The sequence below is a fragment of the Lethenteron reissneri genome, chromosome 7 (assembly GCF_015708825.2).
Source record: "Lethenteron reissneri isolate LAM-NWPU_2019-01 chromosome 7, ASM1570882v1, whole genome shotgun sequence".
NCBI classification, from domain to species: Eukaryota; Metazoa; Chordata; class Hyperoartia; order Petromyzontiformes; family Petromyzontidae; genus Lethenteron; species Lethenteron reissneri.
This window is the reverse complement of record NC_083785.1, coordinates 1,439,108-1,462,448: the sequence shown is the minus strand read 5'-3', so window position 1 is coordinate 1,462,448 and position 23,341 is coordinate 1,439,108. Positions and strand designations below refer to the sequence as shown.

The 23,341-nt window shown below is 45.6% G+C and overlaps 1 protein-coding gene across 1 annotated transcript in view; it reads right to left on the bottom strand.

Moving 5' to 3' along the window:
• The window catches only part of LOC133358777 (tenascin-X-like), a 151,946-nt gene that overhangs the window by 85,734 nt on the left and 42,871 nt on the right, over nt 1–23,341 (bottom strand). The window contains exons 14-27 of the mRNA XM_061577225.1: nt 18,221–18,345; nt 16,963–17,137; nt 15,993–16,196; nt 14,061–14,189; nt 13,069–13,158; nt 10,413–10,628; nt 9,087–9,374; nt 7,837–8,109; nt 6,888–6,997; nt 6,629–6,844; nt 4,492–4,660; nt 3,899–3,985; nt 2,132–2,323; nt 1,033–1,305 (exon numbers count right to left, since the gene is read on the bottom strand). Of these exons, the coding sequence (XP_061433209.1) occupies nt 1,033–1,305; nt 2,132–2,323; nt 3,899–3,985; nt 4,492–4,660; nt 6,629–6,844; nt 6,888–6,997; nt 7,837–8,109; nt 9,087–9,374; nt 10,413–10,628; nt 13,069–13,158; nt 14,061–14,189; nt 15,993–16,196; nt 16,963–17,137; nt 18,221–18,345 (2,547 nt within the window). The remainder of the gene's footprint in view (nt 1–1,032; nt 1,306–2,131; nt 2,324–3,898; nt 3,986–4,491; nt 4,661–6,628; nt 6,845–6,887; nt 6,998–7,836; nt 8,110–9,086; nt 9,375–10,412; nt 10,629–13,068; nt 13,159–14,060; nt 14,190–15,992; nt 16,197–16,962; nt 17,138–18,220; nt 18,346–23,341) is intronic.

Below are 23,341 nucleotides of genomic sequence, written 5' to 3'. Positions count from 1 at the left end.
AATTAAATCACGACGTTTCGGGCGCAACACAAGCGTCCTTCTTCATAGTGGGCATTATGGATTGTTTTGCGCCCGAAACGTTGTGATTTAATTTAGTTGTTTTCATTTTTTTTTTACCTAGGTGACGTTACCGAAAAAACCAAAGAGTATGAATCCTTGCAGTCACGAAAGCTTCAAATCTAGCATGTGACAGTTATAATGCAATTAGGGTCTATATAGCATGTATGTTGAACTTCTTTCGCACAGTACATAGCCAACCCTGCTAAATCGGAGGTAAGATATAACACGAGTTTACAGAGACAATTCCCTGCTAATTCCCACACCACTCCCACTATGGGAGAACCAAACACGGTTTAAACTGCATGCATGTGGCAGCCCCCTGATGTCTGGAACAGAGCAAAAATGTTTGGGATAAAAACCTCACCATCCTTGTCCCCCACTTTAAAATCACTTTTAGACCTCAGATTTCCTATCACATGTACGTGTGATTGATCGCGCAAGCTTTGCAGACTAAAGTAAGAATATAATTTTTATTTAATGCGATGTGTTCTCCCAGCCCTGTTGTATTCTTTGCGGCGATTCTACCACGACGTTGATGCATGATGGCCTTGACATTCAAAACTTGACTGTGTACAGTTATGTTGGGTTGTTTTAGACCCATTTTTGTTGTTGTTGAAACTGGGTTTCTGTAACCAGATCCCCATAAAAAAGAAACATTTACTACCCATTAGGTTGTACCTATGCCAGAATAAAATATTTCAAAGACAATTTTTCTACATTTAAATATTAGCTCCAGCAAAAGTCTCACTTTAAAAAGGACAATCTCTTTTTTTTTGACAGAGGATAGCATAAGACAGAAGTCTGTGGCGAAGGATTGCCCAAAGTGCGGCCAATCCTCGGATCGAGGATGGCTGAAGACAAGCGTGTTGAACTTCTTCTTTCGCACCGTAACCTAGCCAACATCGACAACGCTTCCCAAGAAAAACCGTGTACGCATTTTCTGAACTTATAAAACAACAGATCTGCACTCACCAGTGCTGTGCGTCCCACGTACGGCTTCAGACTCCCCATTCTCCACGAGCGTGGACACGCTGAAATCGTACAGGATGCCGGGCTCCAGCCCGTCGATGGAGAACGCCCCAATGCTGGGCCCTACAGTGTCGTCCAGGAGCAGCGAGGCATCTCCGGGCAAGGACACGGTCACGCGGTAGCCCGTCACGCCGGGCAAAGGCAGAGGCGTCCAGCGCAGCACCAGCGACGTGTCGCTCACGTTGGTGAACGCCAGGTTCGTGGGTCGGGGGATTTCTGTGGCGAACCCAGGAGGAGGGGGAAGCACAGAGTGAGGGGCATCGAGGAGAACCGCGGCGATTACACGGCAAACGTAAAACGCCATGTCGCAGACATCCTATTTCTAACTGGTGGCTTATCTTGTGAAAGGCCAGAGCAGTGAACAACAAGGGGTAATTAACACAAATGTGCCACATGCAGTATGGTTGCAGTCTCAACAAGAGTACACGTTTCAATGCCCAACTATTACACTCTTTATCAACGTTGCTGCTTATTTCTTGCAACAATAGGATTCTTATTAAGCACCGATAGACGGCAGGGTAGGCCACAGCCCGACCTTCAACTGCCGCTCGGATAAGACCTGTACCATTTATGTACGGTTAAATGACGACATGCGAATATTCGAAATATGACATTTCGGTAGAAAAAAACTTTGGATTTATTACCATTATTTTACAGTGAAAATAAAGTAACATACACCTTTAAATCACTAAATAAATACTATATTTATCGATCTGTTTTTTTATAAATACAAACAAATGTTTCTTCACTATGTTCCTTGAGTTATATCAGTTTTTAATACTGTACAGTATAAAATATATTATTTTCAATGTAAATGGTCTTTGCTTACAATATGAACTAAGTTATGTATTGTTGATAGTATGACATGGTAAGCTCCAAAGGCTGGAAATGCATCATCATAGAACTCGTGTTATAAGTTATTCAGCATAAGAAGTTTCAAAATACGAATAAAGCTCCAGGAACGTACCGACTTGGTATATGGAGGCATTGCTGTAGAATGTACCTACACAAGTGAGGAACCACGACAACATCGGGCACTTACCACCGGTTGCACTGGAGGAGAATGGGGCACTCTCCACGCCATCCTTGAGAGCCGTGATGGTGATGTTGTACCTCACTCCGGGAGTGAGGCTCTCCAGAGTCAGCGACGTCTCCTCGGGTCTCACCAGCTGATCCAGGAGGTGGCCTCGCTGCCCGTGGAGGGGCACCCCACGCACGCGGTACCCGGTCAGGCCTGGAGGGGGTGGGCATTAGAAAATGGACAGTGAAAGGTTGTTCAATGAGGATTTGTATGCAAGTATGTTGAACTTCTTTGGCACCGTATGTAGGCAACCGTGCTAATTGGAGGTGCGGGGGGTAGGAACAAACTAAACACAAAAAGCAGTTCCTAAAAAACTCGTTTAAAATCTAGATTTAAAAGTGCATAGCTCCAGTGGCTTGCTAATATCAGAAGAACGTTCCAGACGGCCGCAGAAGCGCACCCTGAAAGCATGCAATGCAGTGACCATCTTTGTTCGATGACTTGTCAAAAGCCGTTGAGAGGATGACTGGAGTTCGCGTTTTATACGGGAACATGACACAGTCTACTGAACTGCTGACAACCAACTTATTTACACACGCATACGCGTGCCTCAAAATAATAAGTTTCACTGCTAAATAATACAAATTGACCATCATTGCCACTTTGCAATTGATGTTCTCTTAACTCTTAACAGAGACAGATGTTCTTAAGTTTCCCACTGACATTGAATGTTTAATACATTTTCAATTTCTACCAAGCAACCAAAAACTATTTTTTTTCAATTCAGCAACTATGAAAACAGCATATTCTGGTTATAATACTCGTTTAAATACGTTTCCCTTCTATATAAATACTTCAGGCTCCACCAGGAAAAGCCCCTTCTTATCAACAAGACATAAATCGAACACAAATTATCATCATCTAACATAACCGTGTTATTTTATACATTTTATTACAATGCACACCACTAACCCTTTCCCATTCCGATTATGTAAACGTACACGCATGTCATCGTCGGAACGGAACCGGAAAAAAAACTACCACAAGGAGAAATATGGTAAGCTCTGACTCTGGGGCACTTTAAAGGTAACACCAACAAATTGTCAGGTTTCATCGTTTGGGTGGGTTTACACATACATGAAATCTAATAAACATTGGGCCTTATTGCAAACAAAAGCATTCTATTATGCTCGCTTTCTGGCGAACTGGACAGTGTTGGTTGCATTATTCTTCGAAACTATCACGAGGCCCACAAACTTAAGCCTGGACGTACAAGTTACACATACTTGCTATAACACTCGGAGAAGAAGATTTGAAAGGTTTGCCAAAAATTGCTGCTCGGGCTAATGTACAATATCAGATAATATATATTTTTTATGGTTTCTATGATCAATGAGTGTATCATTAAGGGGTTGGATACGATACATGTAACACACCGGACACATAACATTTAAATTATACAGGAATCACACAAATAACTACAGAAAATATATTCGTGCATCCCCTGCAAAAAAAGCCTCAAGAAATTTACAAACAAACACAAAAGAGCGCAAAAAAAAACCTACAAATACAAAAATAATGTAACAGGTATTGACCAAACATCTCAGCGCTGAAAAGTTACCAGAAAGTTACTCGATTTTGATTATACATTTTAAAGATGACACCCCCCTCCTGCGAAAATCTGGAAGGACCCTCCTGAAAAAAAAAGACTTGTGACTCCGTGAGGCTTTTTCTGGGTGAACGATCGTCACGATGAACAACAACACCGAGGTAGTAAAGAGGCCATACCCGGGATGCTGGATCTCTCCCACGACAGCGTCAGTTTCTTTGTGATGGGGTTCACATCCACCTTGACGTTCCGGATTTGAGCGACGGCTGCAAATGCACAGAAAAGTGTAAAAAAATTGACACGCATTTATGCAATTAAAATTATACTCCAACGTTAGAGAGCTGCGTTTCCCCATCGCACGAAATGGGTCTTCTCCGAGTGCTCCAGTTTCCTCCAACATGTATAACCACTCGTGAATTGGCCGAAAACATCTTAGAATATATACGGGCCTCCCATGTTTGTGGATTTTGCAGCCTTGCGAGTGAGATGCAGTTTGCAATAATGACGCTGCTATAAATATGCTTATTAAAACTTACAAAGAAAGGAGACCTCGCACGTTACGCCGACGTGTCTCACAGTCACATAGTTGGCAGAAAATGGACTCGCATGCAGCAGACGAGTTGGCCCAGAGTCTGCATATTATGTTCCACGTAACATTCTATTGAGGTAATGGCTTAAACTTAAGCTAGTAATTACACCGTTGGCGATAACGACAACAACAATTATTTAAAAAATTCCCAAAAAACCAACGGGGTGAGAAACGGTGGCGCACGTGTGGTGATGGTTTTCGTGGCGGGCCGAGCAATCTGCCGCCCATCCCACAGGATGGAGACGGTCACGATGTACTGCTCTCCGGGGGTCAAGCCGTCGATCAGGATGCTGCCCGACTCCGACGTCTCCGTCCTGAAGGGAGCCTCGTGCTCGGGGAGCTGCACCGATGCCTGTGGGTGGTAACGCGCGGACACGCGCGCTCTACTCGTTACAGCCGTTCAATCGGTTACACGCGCGCTCTACTCGTTACAGCCGTTCAATCGGTTACACGCGCGCTCTACTCGTTACAGCCGTTCAATCGGTAACACGCGCGCTCTACTCGTTACAGCTGTTCAATCGGTTACAACAACAAAAAAGCTAATAAAGAGACAGCCCCGGGCAACGGGGGGTGTGGTGGGGGCTTGCTTTTTGCTACGCATAGGAGGGCAATGCGCTGCGCGTAAATAGCGTTTAGGAACGACGCACACGGCTGGGGGCGTGGGGGGGTTGGGGGGGGGGAGCGGCAACCTCCTCCACAAAGGAGAATGACGGAGTCACTCCCCTATTGTGGCGTGATGGGAACTCCCTCCCCTGGTATACAGGAGGTCAGAGGTTCCTGACCCTGACGCCAGTTATATATTTGGAGTTTGCATGTCTCTCTCCCCGTGGTCACGTGGATTTTTTCCAGCTTCCTCTGGTTTTTCCCTCCACATTTAGAATTAACGTGCATTTAGAGTATTTTCCTGATATAAAGTTCCACATGATAAGCTACTTCGTTGAGCTATTATTTGTGGCCAGGTGGCTTCAGAAAATATATATAGTTCAGTCGGTCTTTTCCTGGTAAAATAAAAATTGTTGAGTTTTAGTTTAGAATGTGAAGCGCAATCTGTTGCACGCAGAACCCACCGCTGCCTGTTATATATTCTTACGCGCGAGGTAAATGAACACTTAACATCAAGCAACTCCTGATACCAGACGAGACAAAGTTATTACGTTTCATCAGTTGCTTTTCAATTTCCTTACAAAAAAGACATTATTTGAAGTCAAAGCGAATTCTTCCTCAATTGAGCATTGAAGAAGCATTCATGCTCATCGCCTGTTTATAGCCTTGAGCCAGTGATGGAAATTCCCCATTCCTATGATGGGGTGAGTCTATCCATAGGACAAGCACTCGACTTCCGCCACAAAGTGGTAGTTATTGTATCAACTCCAGAGGGCCGATGGGTTGCGTAAACCCCCAATCAGGATTGGGACTCGCAACCTTCCGCGGTGCGAGCCGCCCCACTCCAACACCGCTGGGCAGACGGTAAACCGAGACAGCTTGAACACTTCCCTTTTATTTTTTTGATAGGAACTAACACTGACAACTGGTAACTACAGCGCAAGTCATAATTAAGAGTTAACGTTTACTAAAACACACAACCATGTGCGCCACACATTATTCGTTTTTTGCACTCCTGGAGTATACTAAAAACACTACTGCCAGTTTGGCACGATTAATTTCTCATAAGAGCCCCACCTAAATACATGTGTTATTTATATACTTTAAGCGTAAATATGAATCCTTTTCACTTCCCTTGGGACCATGCTTGACAAAGATGGGAGAAAAAGTTTAAACTTGTAAATGTACATATGTCAAGAGCTTCGCAAACCATAACAGGATATATACATCATGTCAAATGAATACGAGATATCAATGGGTTAAGGTACATGAATTAGTTTGTATGTATGTTGAACTTCTTTCGCACCATACTTAGCCAACCGCGCTAATCGGATATGCGGGGGGGGGGGGGGGGAAGGACAACAAACTAAATACAAAAAGCAGTTTTAAAGAAATTAGTTTGTGACTCTAGATGATTTTAAAGTGCAGAGCTGCAGTGGCTTCCGAATATCGGAAGGAAGAGCATTCCAGACGGCCGCAGAAGCACATCCGAAAGCGCACAATGCAGTGACTGTCTTTAATAAATTGATATTTTCTCCCTGCCATAGGAATGTGGACTTTCCAAGGCTGGCTCAGGGCCACCAATATAATTGAGTATCACCCCACACACTGGCACATGAAGTGTCCAGCGGCTATAGATCTCCAAATACCTTTCCTAATGTCACTACTACCACAACTTTTACTTTAAAAAAACACGGGAAAGGGAATTTTTACTCACCAGGACCGAGACGCTGGCCGTGGGTTTCCACCTGAAAGTCAGCGACGTTTCCGTGATTTCCGTGATGATCTCGGGCAGAGATCCGGGCAAAGGCCCTGTCCGTTCTGACGTGTCAAAAGGGCCGACAACTGGCTGGCGCGGATGGGTATCTGGCTGGTGCGGACGGCTGTCTGGCTGGCGCGGATGGGTATCTGGCTGACGTGGATGGGTATCTGGCTGACGTGGATGGGTATCTGGCTGACGTGGATGGGTATCTGGCCTGACGCGGATGAGCGCCTGGCTGCCGATGTGGGTGCAAGTCAGAAGGAGTGCCAGGCTGGGTATCTGGATGAGGATAAGCCTGAACGCCCACTTGGGAGCCCGCTTCCACTGGGAAAGGCAACAAAGAGAACGCGCACACACACCAACACAGACACACACACAGACACGCCCGTCACGAGTACGCAAGCAGCTCAACAGTGCACACTGCATCTAAGTGTCCCTCCTTTCACTGCAAAAAAGGGACGTTGCAATCAGTCTAGAAAGGCCATAACAGCAGCAAGGTAAAACATTCAACAAACCAAAATACAGTGGTACCTCGGTATACGACCGCTTTGGAATACGTAGAATTTGGTATACGTCGTGTTTTGACGAGAAAAAAATGTCTTGGGATACGACGTCTTGCTTGGGATACGACGCGCTTGCTAGAACTTGTATGGGTCGGGATGAGTCGCCGCGTACCCATGTAGACCCCGTTCACGACTAAAACAAAGCACCGCTCCTCAATCTGCCTGTTGATCTCGTTCAGTGCACAACCCGTGCACAACCCTTAATTTATTTATGCATTTATTTTAATTTATGTATGCATTTTAGTAATGCATAATATGCCATATAAAATATAATTTCTTATACTCTGGAACGGATCATTTCCTTTCCATTTATTTCTTATGGGAAAAATTAGTTTGGTATACATTATTTTCGGTATAAGTCCTACCTTCTAGAACGATTTAACGACGTATACCGAGGTACCACTGTACTCAAAGCTCAAATGTTTGACAATGTAAATGTAGCCCCACTGGAAGAAAGAAAAGTGGCTCTTCAAAGATTTTTGTTCCACACACACAGGCAAAAACACTATGCTAAGACAAGATAAAGCGGCAACGATGATGATGCTCCTGCGCCCGACGGAAACGCGAGCCATGGGGCAGGGGGGAGGGAGGGAGACGTACGTGTCGTGAAAATGGCGCTGAGCGGCACGCTGCGCTGCCCGTTCTTGACGGAGCGCAGCGTGATGGTGTACTCGGTGGCGGGCCGCAGGCCGCGCTCCGTGTGGTGCCGCGCCTCGGGCGACAAGGCCAGCGACTTTGGCCGCCCGGCGCCGGCGCGCGTGGGGCCGTAGCTCAGGTGGTAGCTGTCGAGTGCGGCCTGTGGTGCCGTCCAGTTGATGGTGACGCTCATCTCGGTGATCTCCACGAAGCGCATGTCCGACGGAGCGTCGACCACTACGGCCCGGCAGAAAGGAGGAGGATTCAACGTCGCCCCGTGGATAACATGAGATTTTGATTTGGGTCGGCAGCCACATGGATAAACTGCACGGCAATGGCCTAGGCACAGATTTTACTGTGCACAGTAGAAACTACACTCTATAAGTTGGTCAGATTGGGGCGAGTTACATGCAGAGATAAACTTACACACGATGATCTGCCTCAGAATAATTCAGATGCTAAATTGCCTACAATGTGTTACAAGTGTAGAAAACATGACCTTGTGCGTGACGTCAACAGGGGGTGGCGCTTAACCACCACATGGTAGTTAGACAGTTGAGATACGGTACAGAGAGAGATGGTTATGGTTACTGAAAGGTAGTGCTTGTTGTTACTCACTAAGTAGTAAACAAAGACTTTTTCATATTCTTGGGTCTTACGGTAAAGTCGCGTAGATAGGTTCAAAGAAAATAATAAAAAATAACAGAAAACTATGACGTTTCGATCGTAATGCAAGTGGTCGTCTTCAGGAAAAGGGTGGTTTAGCTTGTTATTTTTTATTATTTTCTTTGAACCTATCTACGTGACTTTACCAAAAGACCCAAGAATATTAATTCCTGCAGTCAAGAAAGCTTTCAGTCAAGATTTAAAGACTTACATTGTTTAATAAAGGCTATAAATGGTTATTTATTTTATCATTACAAGACCATCCTGAGCGCAATCCCTTTAAACTTCTCGATTAGGGAGCTGCCGAAGGAAAGGGGGGAAAAAAACACAATAGACAACAACAAATACAACTAACCCTTAAATGGCGTAACAAAAAAACCACCACGCGTGACGACGTTACCACGTGGCATTTGTGGCTTTGCCAGTCAAAAAGGGACCGAAACGAGAAAATTTGTTTCCTGGGTTCCGTGCGGACCCAATTCCGCCGAGCGGGTATAGCGCACACAGGGCAGTGAAGGGGGGGGGGGGCGATAGGGGGGCGGACGCACGTGTTGTTTGCTCGCCGACGAGCGGCTGGCTCTCCTGGCCGTCCTGGTGGTACACGGCGAAGACCTCGAAGCGGTACGTGACGCCTGGCTGCAGGCCATCCATGTCGGCGAAGGTGTGCTCCGTGAACGGCACGCGGAACGGCTCCTGCGCCCGCCCCAGCGGCGTGACGACGATGCGGAAGCCCATCACGGCATCGTCGGGGGCAACGGGCCGGTTCCACATGAGGACGATCTTCGTCTCGGTCACGGCGACGAACTGGAGGTCCGTCGGAGATGCCAGGATCAATTCTGCGAAGAACAAAAAACAAAACCGTGAGCTTCAGACGCAAGACGGACACTACCCACTCACACAAATATAAATCAGCAGGATTTCGAAAGCACCGATAACAGTTTATTTGCTTTAAATGTAACCCAATGATAAAAACAAAGTAGTATGAATGTTCATCACTTAGATATTTGTCCTGAAAAATAATAATCTGCTGATAATTCATTCATATCACACAGGTTGATAATAAATGATCAGACTCCATGGCTACGTAGCACACACAAGGATGTGCGATATGGCAGAAGGTATATTGCGACGAGGTGACGGGATAGAACTGGCAGATTTAGAGGTTTGAAGTCCTTGCCACCTGGCAATCGATGATATCCATCACTGAATAGCATCGACTACACCGAATTACATGCCTTCGTCACATGACGCCAGACAATTCTACCCCAGTGGTGGGCATTCCTTTACCACATTAGTGCACCATCATCTCCCCAACCATTCATTACACAGATCATCTGCACTCTCCCTTGGGTAGTGCTATGGTGGCAAAGTGCCCGTCATTTGGAAGGTCGAGTTCAGGTCGAGTTCAAATCCCAATTGAGGGTTAAATTATACAATCATGATTCAGAATTGATACGCTTGGGTTTTGCCTCGTAGTTATCTGGCCAAATGTGTGTCGTGACACTTGCCACCACCAGATATCGCCATTGAAATGCAATTGTCACGTGGTGTACAAGCTTTTAACAAACCCATTATTATTGTTGTTTGAACTTACCGGTGAGTTGAAGAAACTTGGCCAGATCATTATGTGGCCAAACACAAAGATTAATTCCGAATCATATTATTTACAGCAAAAAACAACTTTCTAAGTTTATGTAATCACCATTCCCAGGTGAATAAAAGGGGGCAAATAAAAAGAATGATGCCAAGCAGGAATTTTGGACATCAAATGCAAACAAAACATACAAAAGTGCATACTAAAACTAAGAATTAATAAAAAAACAGACGTATTTACTGGGCGGATAATGCAAGCGGGGCCGCAAATGTCATTATACCTCGGTGTTGGCCCGTGCCAGGCAGCGTGGACTGCTGGATGAAAATGGGTTCACTGTCCTGCGTCTCCCCCACGGCCGTCAGCGTGATGTTGTACGTGATTCCCGGGGCGAGGCCGCTGAGTGTCACCGAGGTGGACTCGCTGGGCAGCGTGAGCTCCGTGCTGGCGAGCTCCGGCCGGGAGCCCTCCTCCACGGGCGTGAACACGATGCGGTAGCCTGTGCAGAAAGCAGCGCGCGAGCACACACTTGTCACTACGGGCCAGGGTAGCCTAACCACCAGTAGTGGGAGGGATGGGGGGGCACGTGTACGTGCGTGTGTGTATGTTGAACTTGTCAACGCACCACCGTACATAGAACACCGTGCTAATCGGAGGGAGGCACGGGGGAAGGACAAACTAAAGACAAAAAGCAGTTCTAAAGAAATTAGTTTTCAATTAGATGGCCTGTAAGCAGAGGTCGCAAACGGGTTTTGATTCCTTACCCGTACCCGGCCTCACCAGGGTCGCAAACGGGTACCCGTACCCGGCCGGGTATCGGGTAGGGTACGGGTATCGGGTACCCGATTGCGACCTCTGGGATGAAGCCATGTTGCAGGCGCGGGTGGGTTGATTCAAGGAACTTGAATTGTGAGAAGAGACAAGATGTTGGGAAATGAGTGACAAACGGTTACTCACCAGTGACTCACAGCCTACCCGTACCCGTCCGCACCAGGGTCGCAAACGGCTACCCGTACCCGGCCGGGTATTGGGAATAGTACGGGTATCGGGTACCCGATTGCAACCTCTGCCTGTAAGGCAGTACTATGGAAGCCAACAAGGGTTCGTGGATCACAACGATCCCCGATGTAGCCCTTAACAGACTGAGGGCAAGTGCTTTACCAAGCACCTATGAAGGCCAGAATGGTACACAAGGGAGTGAGTGGCCAGCACCATGCCCGACCGCCTTTGTCTCCCCAGTGGCAATGTTTACATACCACACCAGGTACTCATTTGAGGCAGAGTCAACCTAGAGGAAGCCCAGGACCAGTTCAGAAAATCGTTACTGGTGTTGGTCATGAGCACGAATCCAACTCGGGTTGTCTCGTTTGTCAAGCAGCGCGCAAACCACTGCACCTCCCTCCCTACACACACATGTTGAATCTAAATCACTCTGAGAGCGAGTGAAAACTACGAATCATAAAATCATCGTTAAATATTCCAGGACTCGTTGCGTAAAAACTATAATCAAGTGCATATGAAGAGGGGAATACACACGTTTAAATGTGACATTTTAAGCTGTAAAAAGTGACACGTTTAAATGAATGGTTCATTTGAACAAAATTTCTATCACAATGTTTAGTTACTTTTAGCTTAAAAGCAGTTTAGTTTACTTGAATATATAGTTTTAATATAATATTTTTTAGTTTAAGTTTTCATTCAATAATACTTAGCGTTCCACAATTGTTGTTTTGGTTTAGATCCTGAAAATATAAATCTGTTGTTAAACCTGCCACCACCCGATCAGTAAGGTTGTCACATTAATAAAACGTGCTAATTAGTTACTATTTCAGCACAGTGTGTTGGAGAGTGAACGAAACCCATATTTAAAATTCGAGTATGACGTTTCGCTGGTGATTACAGCCAGCTTCATCAGGCAATCAGCCAGAATGTGAAGAAGTCTTCCTGTTTGGACAATATTGGTCGCGAAAGCCTACATGTTAAACAAAACTTAGCCTTGCTATGTACAATAACAAATATAACATGCATAATTTTTAAAATAACAATATCACGACGATTCGATCGCAACAAGCAATCATCCTCAGGTGAAAAAATTTACCCGTAAAAACAAAGTTTTTCACTATAAATCCTTTATATGCGTGGCATCGGTTTTATTTTATTATTCATTTCTGTTTTTCTTGAGTAAGAGTTTCATTTTTATCACATTGGTATTTAAAATTAAATATGAACATTTTTTTCCCTAAAATGTGGAAAATTTTGGAAAAAAATTTTCACGAAAATAAATTGTCATGCACGAGTCTGTGTGCAAAATGTCAGCTCGATTGGATCACGGGAGGTGGGTTAAAAAACGACCGAAAAATTTGCACAGTCGTAAGTGCGCAGGCAAGCAAGCGAACTTAATATAAAGGATTTAAAAAGAGGGAGAAATCTGCTGCGGCAGCCTGTTTATAAAGGCAGGAGGCTCAGCGGTAGAGGGAGCGGTACACAATGGGAAGGTTAACTTGGTAAGATAAAAAATAGTTGAGTTTTATTTGTATAAAATTTTTTCCCAGTCATTTGTTTACCTTTCCTATACTTTGCGATACTATCGTAATTTTGTATTGTTTGTTGTTTGTAACGTTCTGACCTGCTCCCTACTGGACATCTGTGAAAAAGAGCTTTATAGCTCATTGGATTCCTCAAAGTGTAAATAAATATTCCGATTCTGAGATTGTGAATTCAAATCCTGGTTGTCGGGTGGGAAGTTAACTGCCAATCATTCGGAGACGATAAAGTGAGAACAACTTTGCGGGCAAGTCACCGGTGGTTGCCGTATGAATGGACAACTCACCCCCGTCATAGAAATGTGGAATTTCTACCTCAATGCTCATTTGAGCAGGAAATCACGTGACTTTTTTACAACTCCAATTATATCAAGCGATGATGCAGTACAACCTTACCTCTTATGGGAGCCTTTGGGGCGATCCAGCGGATTACAAGGGATGTGTCCGTAGCCTCTGTCACTTCATATTGTTGAGGGGCATCCGGAGCTGCATACAAAACACAAGCACATTGAAATGGCTGCTCAAAATGTTTATGAGTTGAAAGATAATTTTAAACCACCACTATATCGAGATATGTAGATGCCTGTTAATCCCTACAAATAAAAGACACCAGAAACTAATATGCTACTTGTGTTTATTACGATACTCAATATCCAATACAAAGATCCCTCGTGTAGCATTAATGGACTGTTGGAGCAAGTGCTGTTAAGCGAGCACCTTTGGCCAAACAGTATTTCAGCAAATAACCGGCATAAATCCTATTAGCACGGTTGGCTTCATACAGTGTGAAAGAAGTTCAACATACATACATACATCTTGACTTAAAGCTTTCCTGACTGCAGGAATTCATATTCTTTGAGTCTTTCTGTAAGCCACATATTTTTTCTATTTACGTGGCTTTACCAAAAGACCCAAAGAATGCATACACAGTAAATTATTCTTGGACGGACAATTCGATGCACGCACCCTGAGAATGCTAATTTTTAATTATTATTTAGCTTGTCTACGCAAGATAGCCTCACTTTGTCTCAAGATTTTTTCAGGAGGACACCCACCAAGTGTTCGCAGTAGGGGGTGCTGCTGCTGCTGCTGCTGCGTGTAATCCCAATTGTTTGCAAGGCAATTTTTCAGCACCGGGAAGTTTGACCAATACCAGCTACGAGAGGACACCAGAGAACCAGGAGAAAACCCGTGGCAAAACCAACAGGGGAAGAAGAACACACAGATGCCCGAGCCAGAAATCAAACCATCCCCACCCCCCCCCCCCCCGCCCCCACTGCTTCTTGCTGCCAAAACAGATTTTTAACGACGAATCGTTCAATGGCCGGCAATCGCCTTCAGGTAACACTCAGTGAGCATTGACGGTGCGGAGGGCCGTGCGGCATTACCGGTGGTCTGCGTAGTGATGAGGATGAGAGAGTCGTCCTGTCCCTCCGTCACCTCGTACACCTTCACGTGGTAGCGCCTCCCGGGGAGCAGGTTCTCCAGTGACACGGAGTTGGCCGTGTTCGGCAGGTCTGATCGGCGATATGAGAAAAGGCAGCGCACCGGCGTGTTCAGGACGAAGCAGCAGGATTGCGGTATGTAAAAAAGCGCTTTTCTTAAGACGTTGATGAAACCCTCAAATAATTGTGGTCGGTCATTAAGTTCAAGAACTTCAAGTACAATGACTCGTTGGTTCCCAGCTCAAATTAATTCAAGAAAAATTATGGATATGGAAGCATAACACCTTACCCTCCTCAAAGTTTTTCATTTTAGTTTTTTCCTCTTAACAACATAGTATCAAGAGGGTAAAGTCCAGCGGGCACAGTGGCTACCACACTGCGGTATGAATCCCGAGTTTCATTCTCAGTCACGGCTAACATCAGTGGCTACTCATATCTAGATTGGGCCCACCCCCACTCTGCCCTTAACCAACCTACACTAACCAGCTTGGTGGCAAAAACCCCCACGACCAAACTGCCCCTACAACCCATGTCAACACTCATCCCGCCCGATGTTATCTATCGTCGCGTCTCCTCCATCCCCACCCAAGACTTTGTCTCTCTCTGCACACACACCACACCTCTTTTTTCTGTCCTCCTATCCATCAGATCTTCATTGTGCGGGAATCGAGGCGAAGTCAGGAATTTTGTAGCGGTTGGGAAGCAGATGAAATAAATCCCGAATAAAACACCTTTTCGACTAAACCGAATTTAAGTGAGGGAAGGGTAATCTCAGATTTAAAATGTTGTCAGATATATACTTTAGCATATTTTTTCGCCTGTAGATTTTATATAAACACTGTAAAACAGTTGGCCAAAGTGCGCGCGCTCAGGTGCCAGCGGATGGAGAAATATTGAGGGGCAGGGGCATTGCACTGCCACTAGGTGATGCCTGCACCTCACGTGAGGTTTCCCGGGAACGGTGGTGGAGGTTTTGCACTGACCGCTCGTCGGGCTGCACGTTTAAATCTGATTCATATTGGGCTGCATATGACACTTTAATTAATTAATTCCGTGCACCGTCAGAGGCACAATTCTCCCCTCAGTGTCACTCCATCTTCCACTGATCTCTTCATCTGTTTGCATGTCCTTCCTTGTTAAACATCCAGAGCAGTGTTCTTCATTGCAAGGACTGTGGGCTACTGGTGGCCCCTAGTGGCCTTTAGTGAGGCCGCCGACAAAACATAAATGTGAAAACACTCCATCATTACCGTGCTGTCAAACCCAATGTTCAAATGTGTGGAGGCCCTCATATTGATGTCTTATCGATGAAAGCGGCCCCCCTCTGAAAATGAGTGAAAAACACTGATCTAGAGTGATCAACCTTTCTCTTTCCATTTGGACTTTTCCCAAAGAACCTTCCTTTGATGAGCTTCTTCCATCCCACTACGACTTGCTCAATCACTTCCTCCAGCAACGCCATTCCCTCTCACTACCACCTCCCACAATAATTCAGGTCATCTTCCTTTCCCCCCGATTAATCGGAGGAATCCACGTTCTTCTCTCACCTGACACGAGAACCTCTCTCTCTCCCTCTCTCCATCTGCGTTGTTTTCTTTCCGCCCAGCATATTTTCACAACTCTCCACCAAATCCATATTTCAAAAACCTCCCAACGGAGGTTCGGATTACTTTGAATTAAATTGCAACGGGCTGCAATTTCCAAGGGGGATAGATCGAGGCGCAGTGGACTTTCTGACAAAACTGCTGGCGCCACTCGCCCAGGTCCCACTACCCACCGTGCCGCCCCTGTGGCACGCGCACAAACGCCGTGGCACCGTGCGTGCCCACGGTATGCCTGGCGGCAACAAGGGAACGGGCGGCCGCAGGGGCTCACCTAGTCGGTGCGTGACGGCGCCGTCCTCGCTCAGCTCATACTCCACGCGGAAGCCGGACACCGACGACGAGGTGGACACCCAGGAGACGAGGAAGCTGCTCGAGGTGATCTCGGTCATCGTCTCGGAGGCGCCCGAGAGCACGGGCGGCACGGTGCCCCCGACGAACGAGCTCTGTCGCGTCTCACCCTCGTTTCCTCGGGTGACTGGGGGGGGGGGGGGGGAGCGATAGTGGAGCGAGTGTAAAGTCAGCGTTTGCTGACATCTTGCTCACGACTGTGTTCTTTCATGTTAAATCGATACTGCAGGTTACGAACGTCACAACGCAAATATCCCAAGCGTGCTCTCTCTTCTGCAACATCCATAAGAGTTTTTTTAGTTAGATTGCATAAATATAAATGTCCATAATGAAGGTTTTTGGGTTAGATCACGTAAGTATAAATGTGTCGTGAATGTTGGTCGCAAAAACATAAATGTGTCACCCGGACACAGCCAATTAGTAAGGTTGTTCATGTAAACAAAACATGGCAATTCGTTATTAGTTCAGCGCACCAGTGTGTTGGAGAATAAACTCACAACATTTACCATCCACGTACGATATTTCTCCGGTAATCACAACCAGCCACATCAGGCGGTTCCGTGGCCTCGTGCTAGCTCGTCTGCCACCTGCTGTCGTAGTTCACGGTTCGATTCCAGAGGCTGCCCAAATACTGCGGGCGTTTTAATCGAAAAATGCCGTTTGTGTCACAGTGGGTACGCAATTGTGGCCGAGTCGACCTAGGGGAGGCCCAGGATCGGTCCAGATAATCGTCACTTGTGTTGGCCGTGAGCGGGAATCGAACTCGGGTTGCCGAGCTCAAGACATCGACAAAACAACAACACCAGCCATTCACCACTAAGTGACAGTAACTTCACCATGGCACCTGCGCCAGGTCAGACACACACACACACCAACAGGCGTGCAGCTCTTACAGTGGTGCGTGACAAGCGAGGTGGTGAACTCGAAGCGCGTCACTTCGCGCAGGCCGGACACCAGCAGAGTGATGAGCTGCCCCTCGTACGTCAGGCCCGGCTTCAGCCCAGTGATGGTGTACGAGTTCAGGCGTGCCGGCACGGACACCTCCCGCCAGGACAGACGGCTGTTTTTCTGCCAACAGAAGTCATTGAAGGAGCATGTGACATGGGAAGTCGAAGAACGGGGCGTGCTTTCAGAATTCGCAACGGCACGCTCGACGCATTCTTGAGGAGGTTTCGGTGGCAGAGGCACAAACTGCACACATGTTCTCCCGGCGGGCAAAGTTGGCAATACGCCTCTGATATTAATGCCCTGCAGATTTTACGGCGATTTTTCTTCTCTTCCGAATTTAATTCCCATTTCATTTGCATTACTTTTACTTCACTATACTCAACAAAAAAATAACAAAATTGTTACCAACCATATTTTTGTGTTTACGACACCTTGCTGTGATTGGCCATCCCCCAAAAAACTCAAAATCTTACCGTCTGTTTTATTAGCTCTGGCTAGGTGCCATTACCCAGAATGCCAGCTGCCGTTTCATTTATAGCTTCACAAGTGAGTGCGAATGATGGTGGGAAAATGATTTAGCCTCTACTGGATAAACAAGCGTTTCAATTATTTTCAAGATACTCCGAGTGTTTGCAATGAGGCGTCAATGGTAACCTGCATTGACAAACTTCTCAAAGAGAAAACAGGGAAATAGGTTGGGCAATATTTACGTGTTTTTTTATTGGGGTAGGTTTGTGCCAAGACCTAAGGAGGTGAGAACTATTGCCTCGGAGAAGACCGTGAATTCATAATATTTATAATGGAGGAATCTGATGAGCTATGAAGCTCTTTTAACAAATGTGCAGTAGGGGCACGGCATCAAAACGTTACAACAACAAATACAAAAAATACGATAGGAGTGCAAAGAGCACCAAGAATTGCTTGGCATCGTTAAATATTCTTAGGGGTGGAAGACTTTGGGTTGTTGTTATTGCACCAATTGCTTACAAACACTAAATAATTCCAAAAGCGCTCGCAGTCAATTGGAACATGGGTGAAAGAGAGCTTTCTAGCTCATCGGATTCCTCCAGTATAAATAAATATTCTGATTCTGATCATTAAAACATAGTTAGCAAAAGGCACGCTAATGAGCGAAAGGAAAATGCCGCTAGTGAAAATGTTTTAGACGCCGCCGGGCTCATGCTTGGGGGGGGGGGGCGGTACCTGTCTCCAGCGGAGCAAGTAGCCCGTGACGTGAGGCAGCTGGGTGTTGGCCCACTCGATGCGCGGGTGAGAGCTGGTGGCCTGGTTCGACGCGTCCGAGATGAAAACTTGGATGGGGGTTTTTACTGCGCAACACACAGACCAGGGGGGGGGGGGGGGGGGGGGGGCAACGTACTCTCTGAATACGAACACACGGACGAGGAAACGTATAATAAATACAAACACGCACAGACAAAGCAAATGTACTATACACACAGACCAAGTAAAGCATTAATACAAACCTCGCACGAAGCAATATACTCATATTATAAAAATAAATATAAAACACACACACACACACAAAGCAATTTACTTTAAATATAAACAGACAATGCAACGTACTATAAATACTAGGAATACAAACATTACGCACCAAGGTCTCGACTGCACCCCGGGTTGTTGCATGAACATAAAGATTGGCAATTCATCAGTTGTACGGACCATCAAACAACTCCGTTGCTCGATGCAGTTATATCAAGCTACGGAAGTGCGTAGTTGTGTACGATCACACGCTGGGAAGCATTATGCAGTCATATTCTGATATGGGTCTTGTTTATTTATGAAACTGTCAAACAATAGGACTCTGGATGCCAAATTCCGCCTTGGAACCTCGCGGTTTATTTCCTTCAGCCTTAAAAGACAGAAAAGGTTTCAGTTATGTATAGACAATTATATAAACTTTTCACATTGTAGTTGCCGATTTTTTTTTACTTTGGGTGACAATAATATCACATGCTGATCTACGGTTAGTGGCAGTGTCCTGGGTGTTAGTGAGGTAATAGGATTTTCTTTACCCAGGAAGGCGTAAAAAAACAAAATTCAGCAAAATAGAGCTCACTGCCAACTGATGAAGCTCAAAGAGATTGGAACAAAAACGCCAACAGGCGTTGATGTTAAATTCAAAAGCCTTCCGCCACCGGTGAGGAGGAACGTTGTTTATAACTCGATCAGTACATCGGCACGTATTAATTAATTAATTTGTAGACGTGACTGACAATCTTGTCAGGTGGTGGAGGGCTCGTGAATAAAATGTTGGCAGAAAACTACCAAAGTGGCCCAACCCTAAGGACAAATACAGAGTAGAAACAAAAACTGATATTCAGCTGGGGGAGGCGCAGGCCCCTCTGGGTGCGTGACCGCACTGCTGCTCTGTCAAAGCAAGCGTGCCACACGCGAGAATCACTCAGCCACATCCTGTTGTGGCTGGAAAACCTACGGCCAATGCGGGCCGCCTCATCACATCAGAGGTCCAGTCGAAACAGCGAGACGTTAGTACAGATGGTGCCAGTTGATGACAAATACACTTTCGGACCAGGACCTCCTCTCCCCACATCTGCACAAAACGTTTACTAAACACCGCAGCTGCTTTCGTGCGAGTGAATCCAGTCCTCAATCTACGCCTGCCCGAGTCGTTTGTCATTTCGTTTTTTTCCCGCACATCTCTAAACGAGCAGACGTAGATGAATGTGCGTGTGTGTAGTAACCCACACGGCGCATCGCTTTGTGGCCACCGCACAACTGAGACATGCCCAGCAGCGTACAACAATTGTATAAATATTAATGTGCTTTATTAATAATATGGAAAATCAGGCCCAGGACTTAATCACCCTGAATGCAACGGACCTCATTAGCATCTTGAAAGTTTGAGCCTGGACATTGCGTGTATGGATGACCACAATGCATAACAAGTGTTATAGGTTTCGATTTAAAGCTTTCGTGACTGCAGGGATTCATCTTCTTGTTTCTTTCGGTAAAGTCACGTAGAAGGGAACAAGAAGAAGTGTTATAGGCTGCAAAGGTACATGGTGGGCAGTGCGCACGACCCTTTAATGCAATGTACTGTTCTGGTATGCTCCCTACATCTATACTTCACGTTTCCATCATCCCGTCGTGATCAGTGCGGTAAAGTATGGAATATAACTGCCACAATTGTTCAGCAGTGGATTCATGTGGTTAAATATTTACACCAAATCAAGATGTGTATAAGGGAGCATCTAAAAAAATACGTAATAAAATATTAATTTATATATTCAACGTTCACTACTACATGGTAACAATATCACCGTAGTATGTTTGCAAAATACCTTTGCATTACATTGGCAAACAGGTATCCAAAGCAGGCCTCAACTTCTGCAGCAAGCGGCATGCATTTTAAAGCCCCATGAGTACCGTTTAATGCCTCATTTGTTTAATCTGAAAAGGTTCAAATCTCGCTCCCCCAGAGGCACATTTCACGTCGCGTGTTCACCTCAAAGTAAAAAAACACCACACAGTCATCGTATGGCGTTCCACTTCTGGGCTGCAGCCGCTCGCACAATTCAAGGGAAGCGGTTCGGACATTTTTCGCCATGTAGGGGCAAGATCTCCCCCTCCTCGCGCAGCAGAAGAGTTGCCGCCCCACCACTAAGCCGCGTGCCAAAAGAGCGCGAGGCGAGGCAACCCCCCCCCCCCCCCAACGGCTTGCAGCATCAGCAACGGTACCAGTTGGACTTGCTGCATTTTGAAAAAAATGAATACGATTGTTTCATTCTCAGTATAACCCCTCTTAACGACCAATCCTGTTAACGAATAATCGCTTAACGACGGGCCTCCATAGAGCCCAATGTGTAGTGTATAGTGTAGACTAGTGTAGTGTATAGTGTAGTGTGTAGCGGTGAAGAGCCTCCACAGAGCCCAATGTGTTCACTTACCGACCATTCCCCTTTTAACGACAGGCTGTTGTCGGTACAGTAAATGAATTAATGCATTGATTAACCATGTTCCTTTTAATGTTATGTGTTTATACTGGTGTTAGTATTTTAATGCATTAATATCCATTGTTTAAATATTAGAAAGTACGTTTTTTGGGTGAAAAAAGGGTAACTTTCGATGCTATCAGAACGCATTAAGCCTTTAAAGCACATTTCCTATACTCCATGACCAAATCACTTCACGACCGGTTTCATGGAACCAATTACCGTCGTTAAGAGGAGGGTTCGACTCCAATTCCATTTATTTCATGCTTTTCATCAAGGACCTCAAAGTGCTGTACAGGACATAGCAGCAGCAGCAGGCACTCAGCATAAAAATAATTATATTCGAAATACATTCTAAGAATCCATTTACGAAATGAACTAAAAGATGAATAAGCGGAAGCATATAAATAGGTTTTAAGACGCATTTAAATGTCCACAGACTCGGAGAGTTCCCCGATATCTCGTGGAAGAGCGTTCCATAGCCTTGGGGCTACACGGGGACAAAACCTCGCTCACCCGTAGACCCAAGCCTCGACCTGGGAATGCAGAGAAGATCTGCATCTCCACATCTTAGGGGCCTCGAGGGCGGCATATGGGTCAATGATGTAGGCTGGGGCAAGAGGATCCACTACTTTGTAAGTTAATAGGATTTTAAACTGAAACGGTAAACCATTGTTAATTCGACACATGGGGCTCTCTGGCCTTGCCCAATTATCCAATATTCCGAATTTTGTACAGTGGTACTCTCCACAATGCCTCCTGCCCCAATAAAATTGTTTTTCCAAATTTGTTTTCAAAATTCTTCACACACCATACACATTGACACACATGCATCAATTACATCCAACACATTAGATTTATCTCGCAGACTAAGGGATTTATACTTCAGTCCCTTTCTATTACTCCTTGATGTGGGTGTAGACGACATTTATGAGAGGGTTGGCTTACACAGAGTGCACAAACAAGGTAAAGTCCAAAGCGACGGGTCTGCACTGACGCTCACCACGCTTGCCGTCACCAGACTGAGTCGTTGTTTTGGTCGTGGCGTCGCTCCATGTGTATGCTGGAATTGGACCATTCGGTACGGCAGTTCGGCTCATGGCGAATTAGTAATATACCGTATATATGCCGAAAGCGCAGCTGTGCTGAATTATCCCCAATTGCGAATTAACAAATACCGAAATAACGAGGTTTTACTGTATTCTGTGTGTGTACATTGAACTTCCTTCGCACCGTACGTGGCCAACCGTGCTAATCGGAGGAATAAACTCCTCAATCGCAGAGTTTGAAAGTCGAACCTCGACTGTGCCGTGGCTGTCACTGCAAAGACGGTCACCATATTGGTCACCGCATTGCGTTTCGCTTTCAGACGTGCTTCTGCAGCCGTCTGGAACGCTCTTCTTTCCAATATTAGGAAGCCGCTGGGAGCTATGCACTTTTAAATCATCGAGATTGAAAACTCATTCCCTTAGAACTGTTTTTTTGTTTAGTTTGTTGACCTTCCCCCGCACCTCCGATTATCACAGTTGGCTACGTACGGTGCGACAGAAGTTCACCATACATGGATACGAATGTTGAATGCTGTTCGTCACACTTTGCTAATTAACGCGCACGAACAGCAGTGACGAGTGGTGATTGGCGCACTGCGCTGTAAACTTGGCTGCCCTTTCACAAACCCGCAGTGACCAGCCTAGTGAAGTATGGTCAAACAGTTCAACATTCATACATACTCCTACTGATACTCCTGCTGTTATGGAGTGACTCATGCTGCCAGCTATGGCTGCAAAGTTTTGTCGTACATGTTATGTATATCGTTTTTTGTTAAATTTGAATCACAGTTCCTATGATCACTGTTACATTGTTTTTATAGCTTTATTTTGGTGATTTAGAAAACGTTTGGTTTAGCCATGTTTGTTTGTTGAAGTACAGAGTTAGCCTGATAACTTTAATCTAAATTGTCTTATGGTTGTTATTGTTTGACTTGCATCCCACTGTTTTTTCTGGAAGGAAGACTTTGCTGTTTTTTCCTGTATGTTTCTGTTGCGCGTCGTCACTTTAAGATGTTCTTTGTTCATGTTTTTGTTTGTTGCGGTTGCACCCGAATCAAGTGCCGCATGGCTCACAGGGCTATACCTAATGAATAAAAATGAAAACTGTGGGATGTGGTGGAAAAGAAGCAATAGCGAGGTGCAGTGGCACCAACAGCATTGGCCATGAACAATGTTCTACTTAAGTGTCGTCAGGCCATCTGGTGCTGTGGGGATAGAGCCACTCGACTGAACGAGGAGGTGGTCTCGTAGGCTCAAATCTTGGCTGGTGGTCGACTCGGACCCATCGGGTTTCTGGT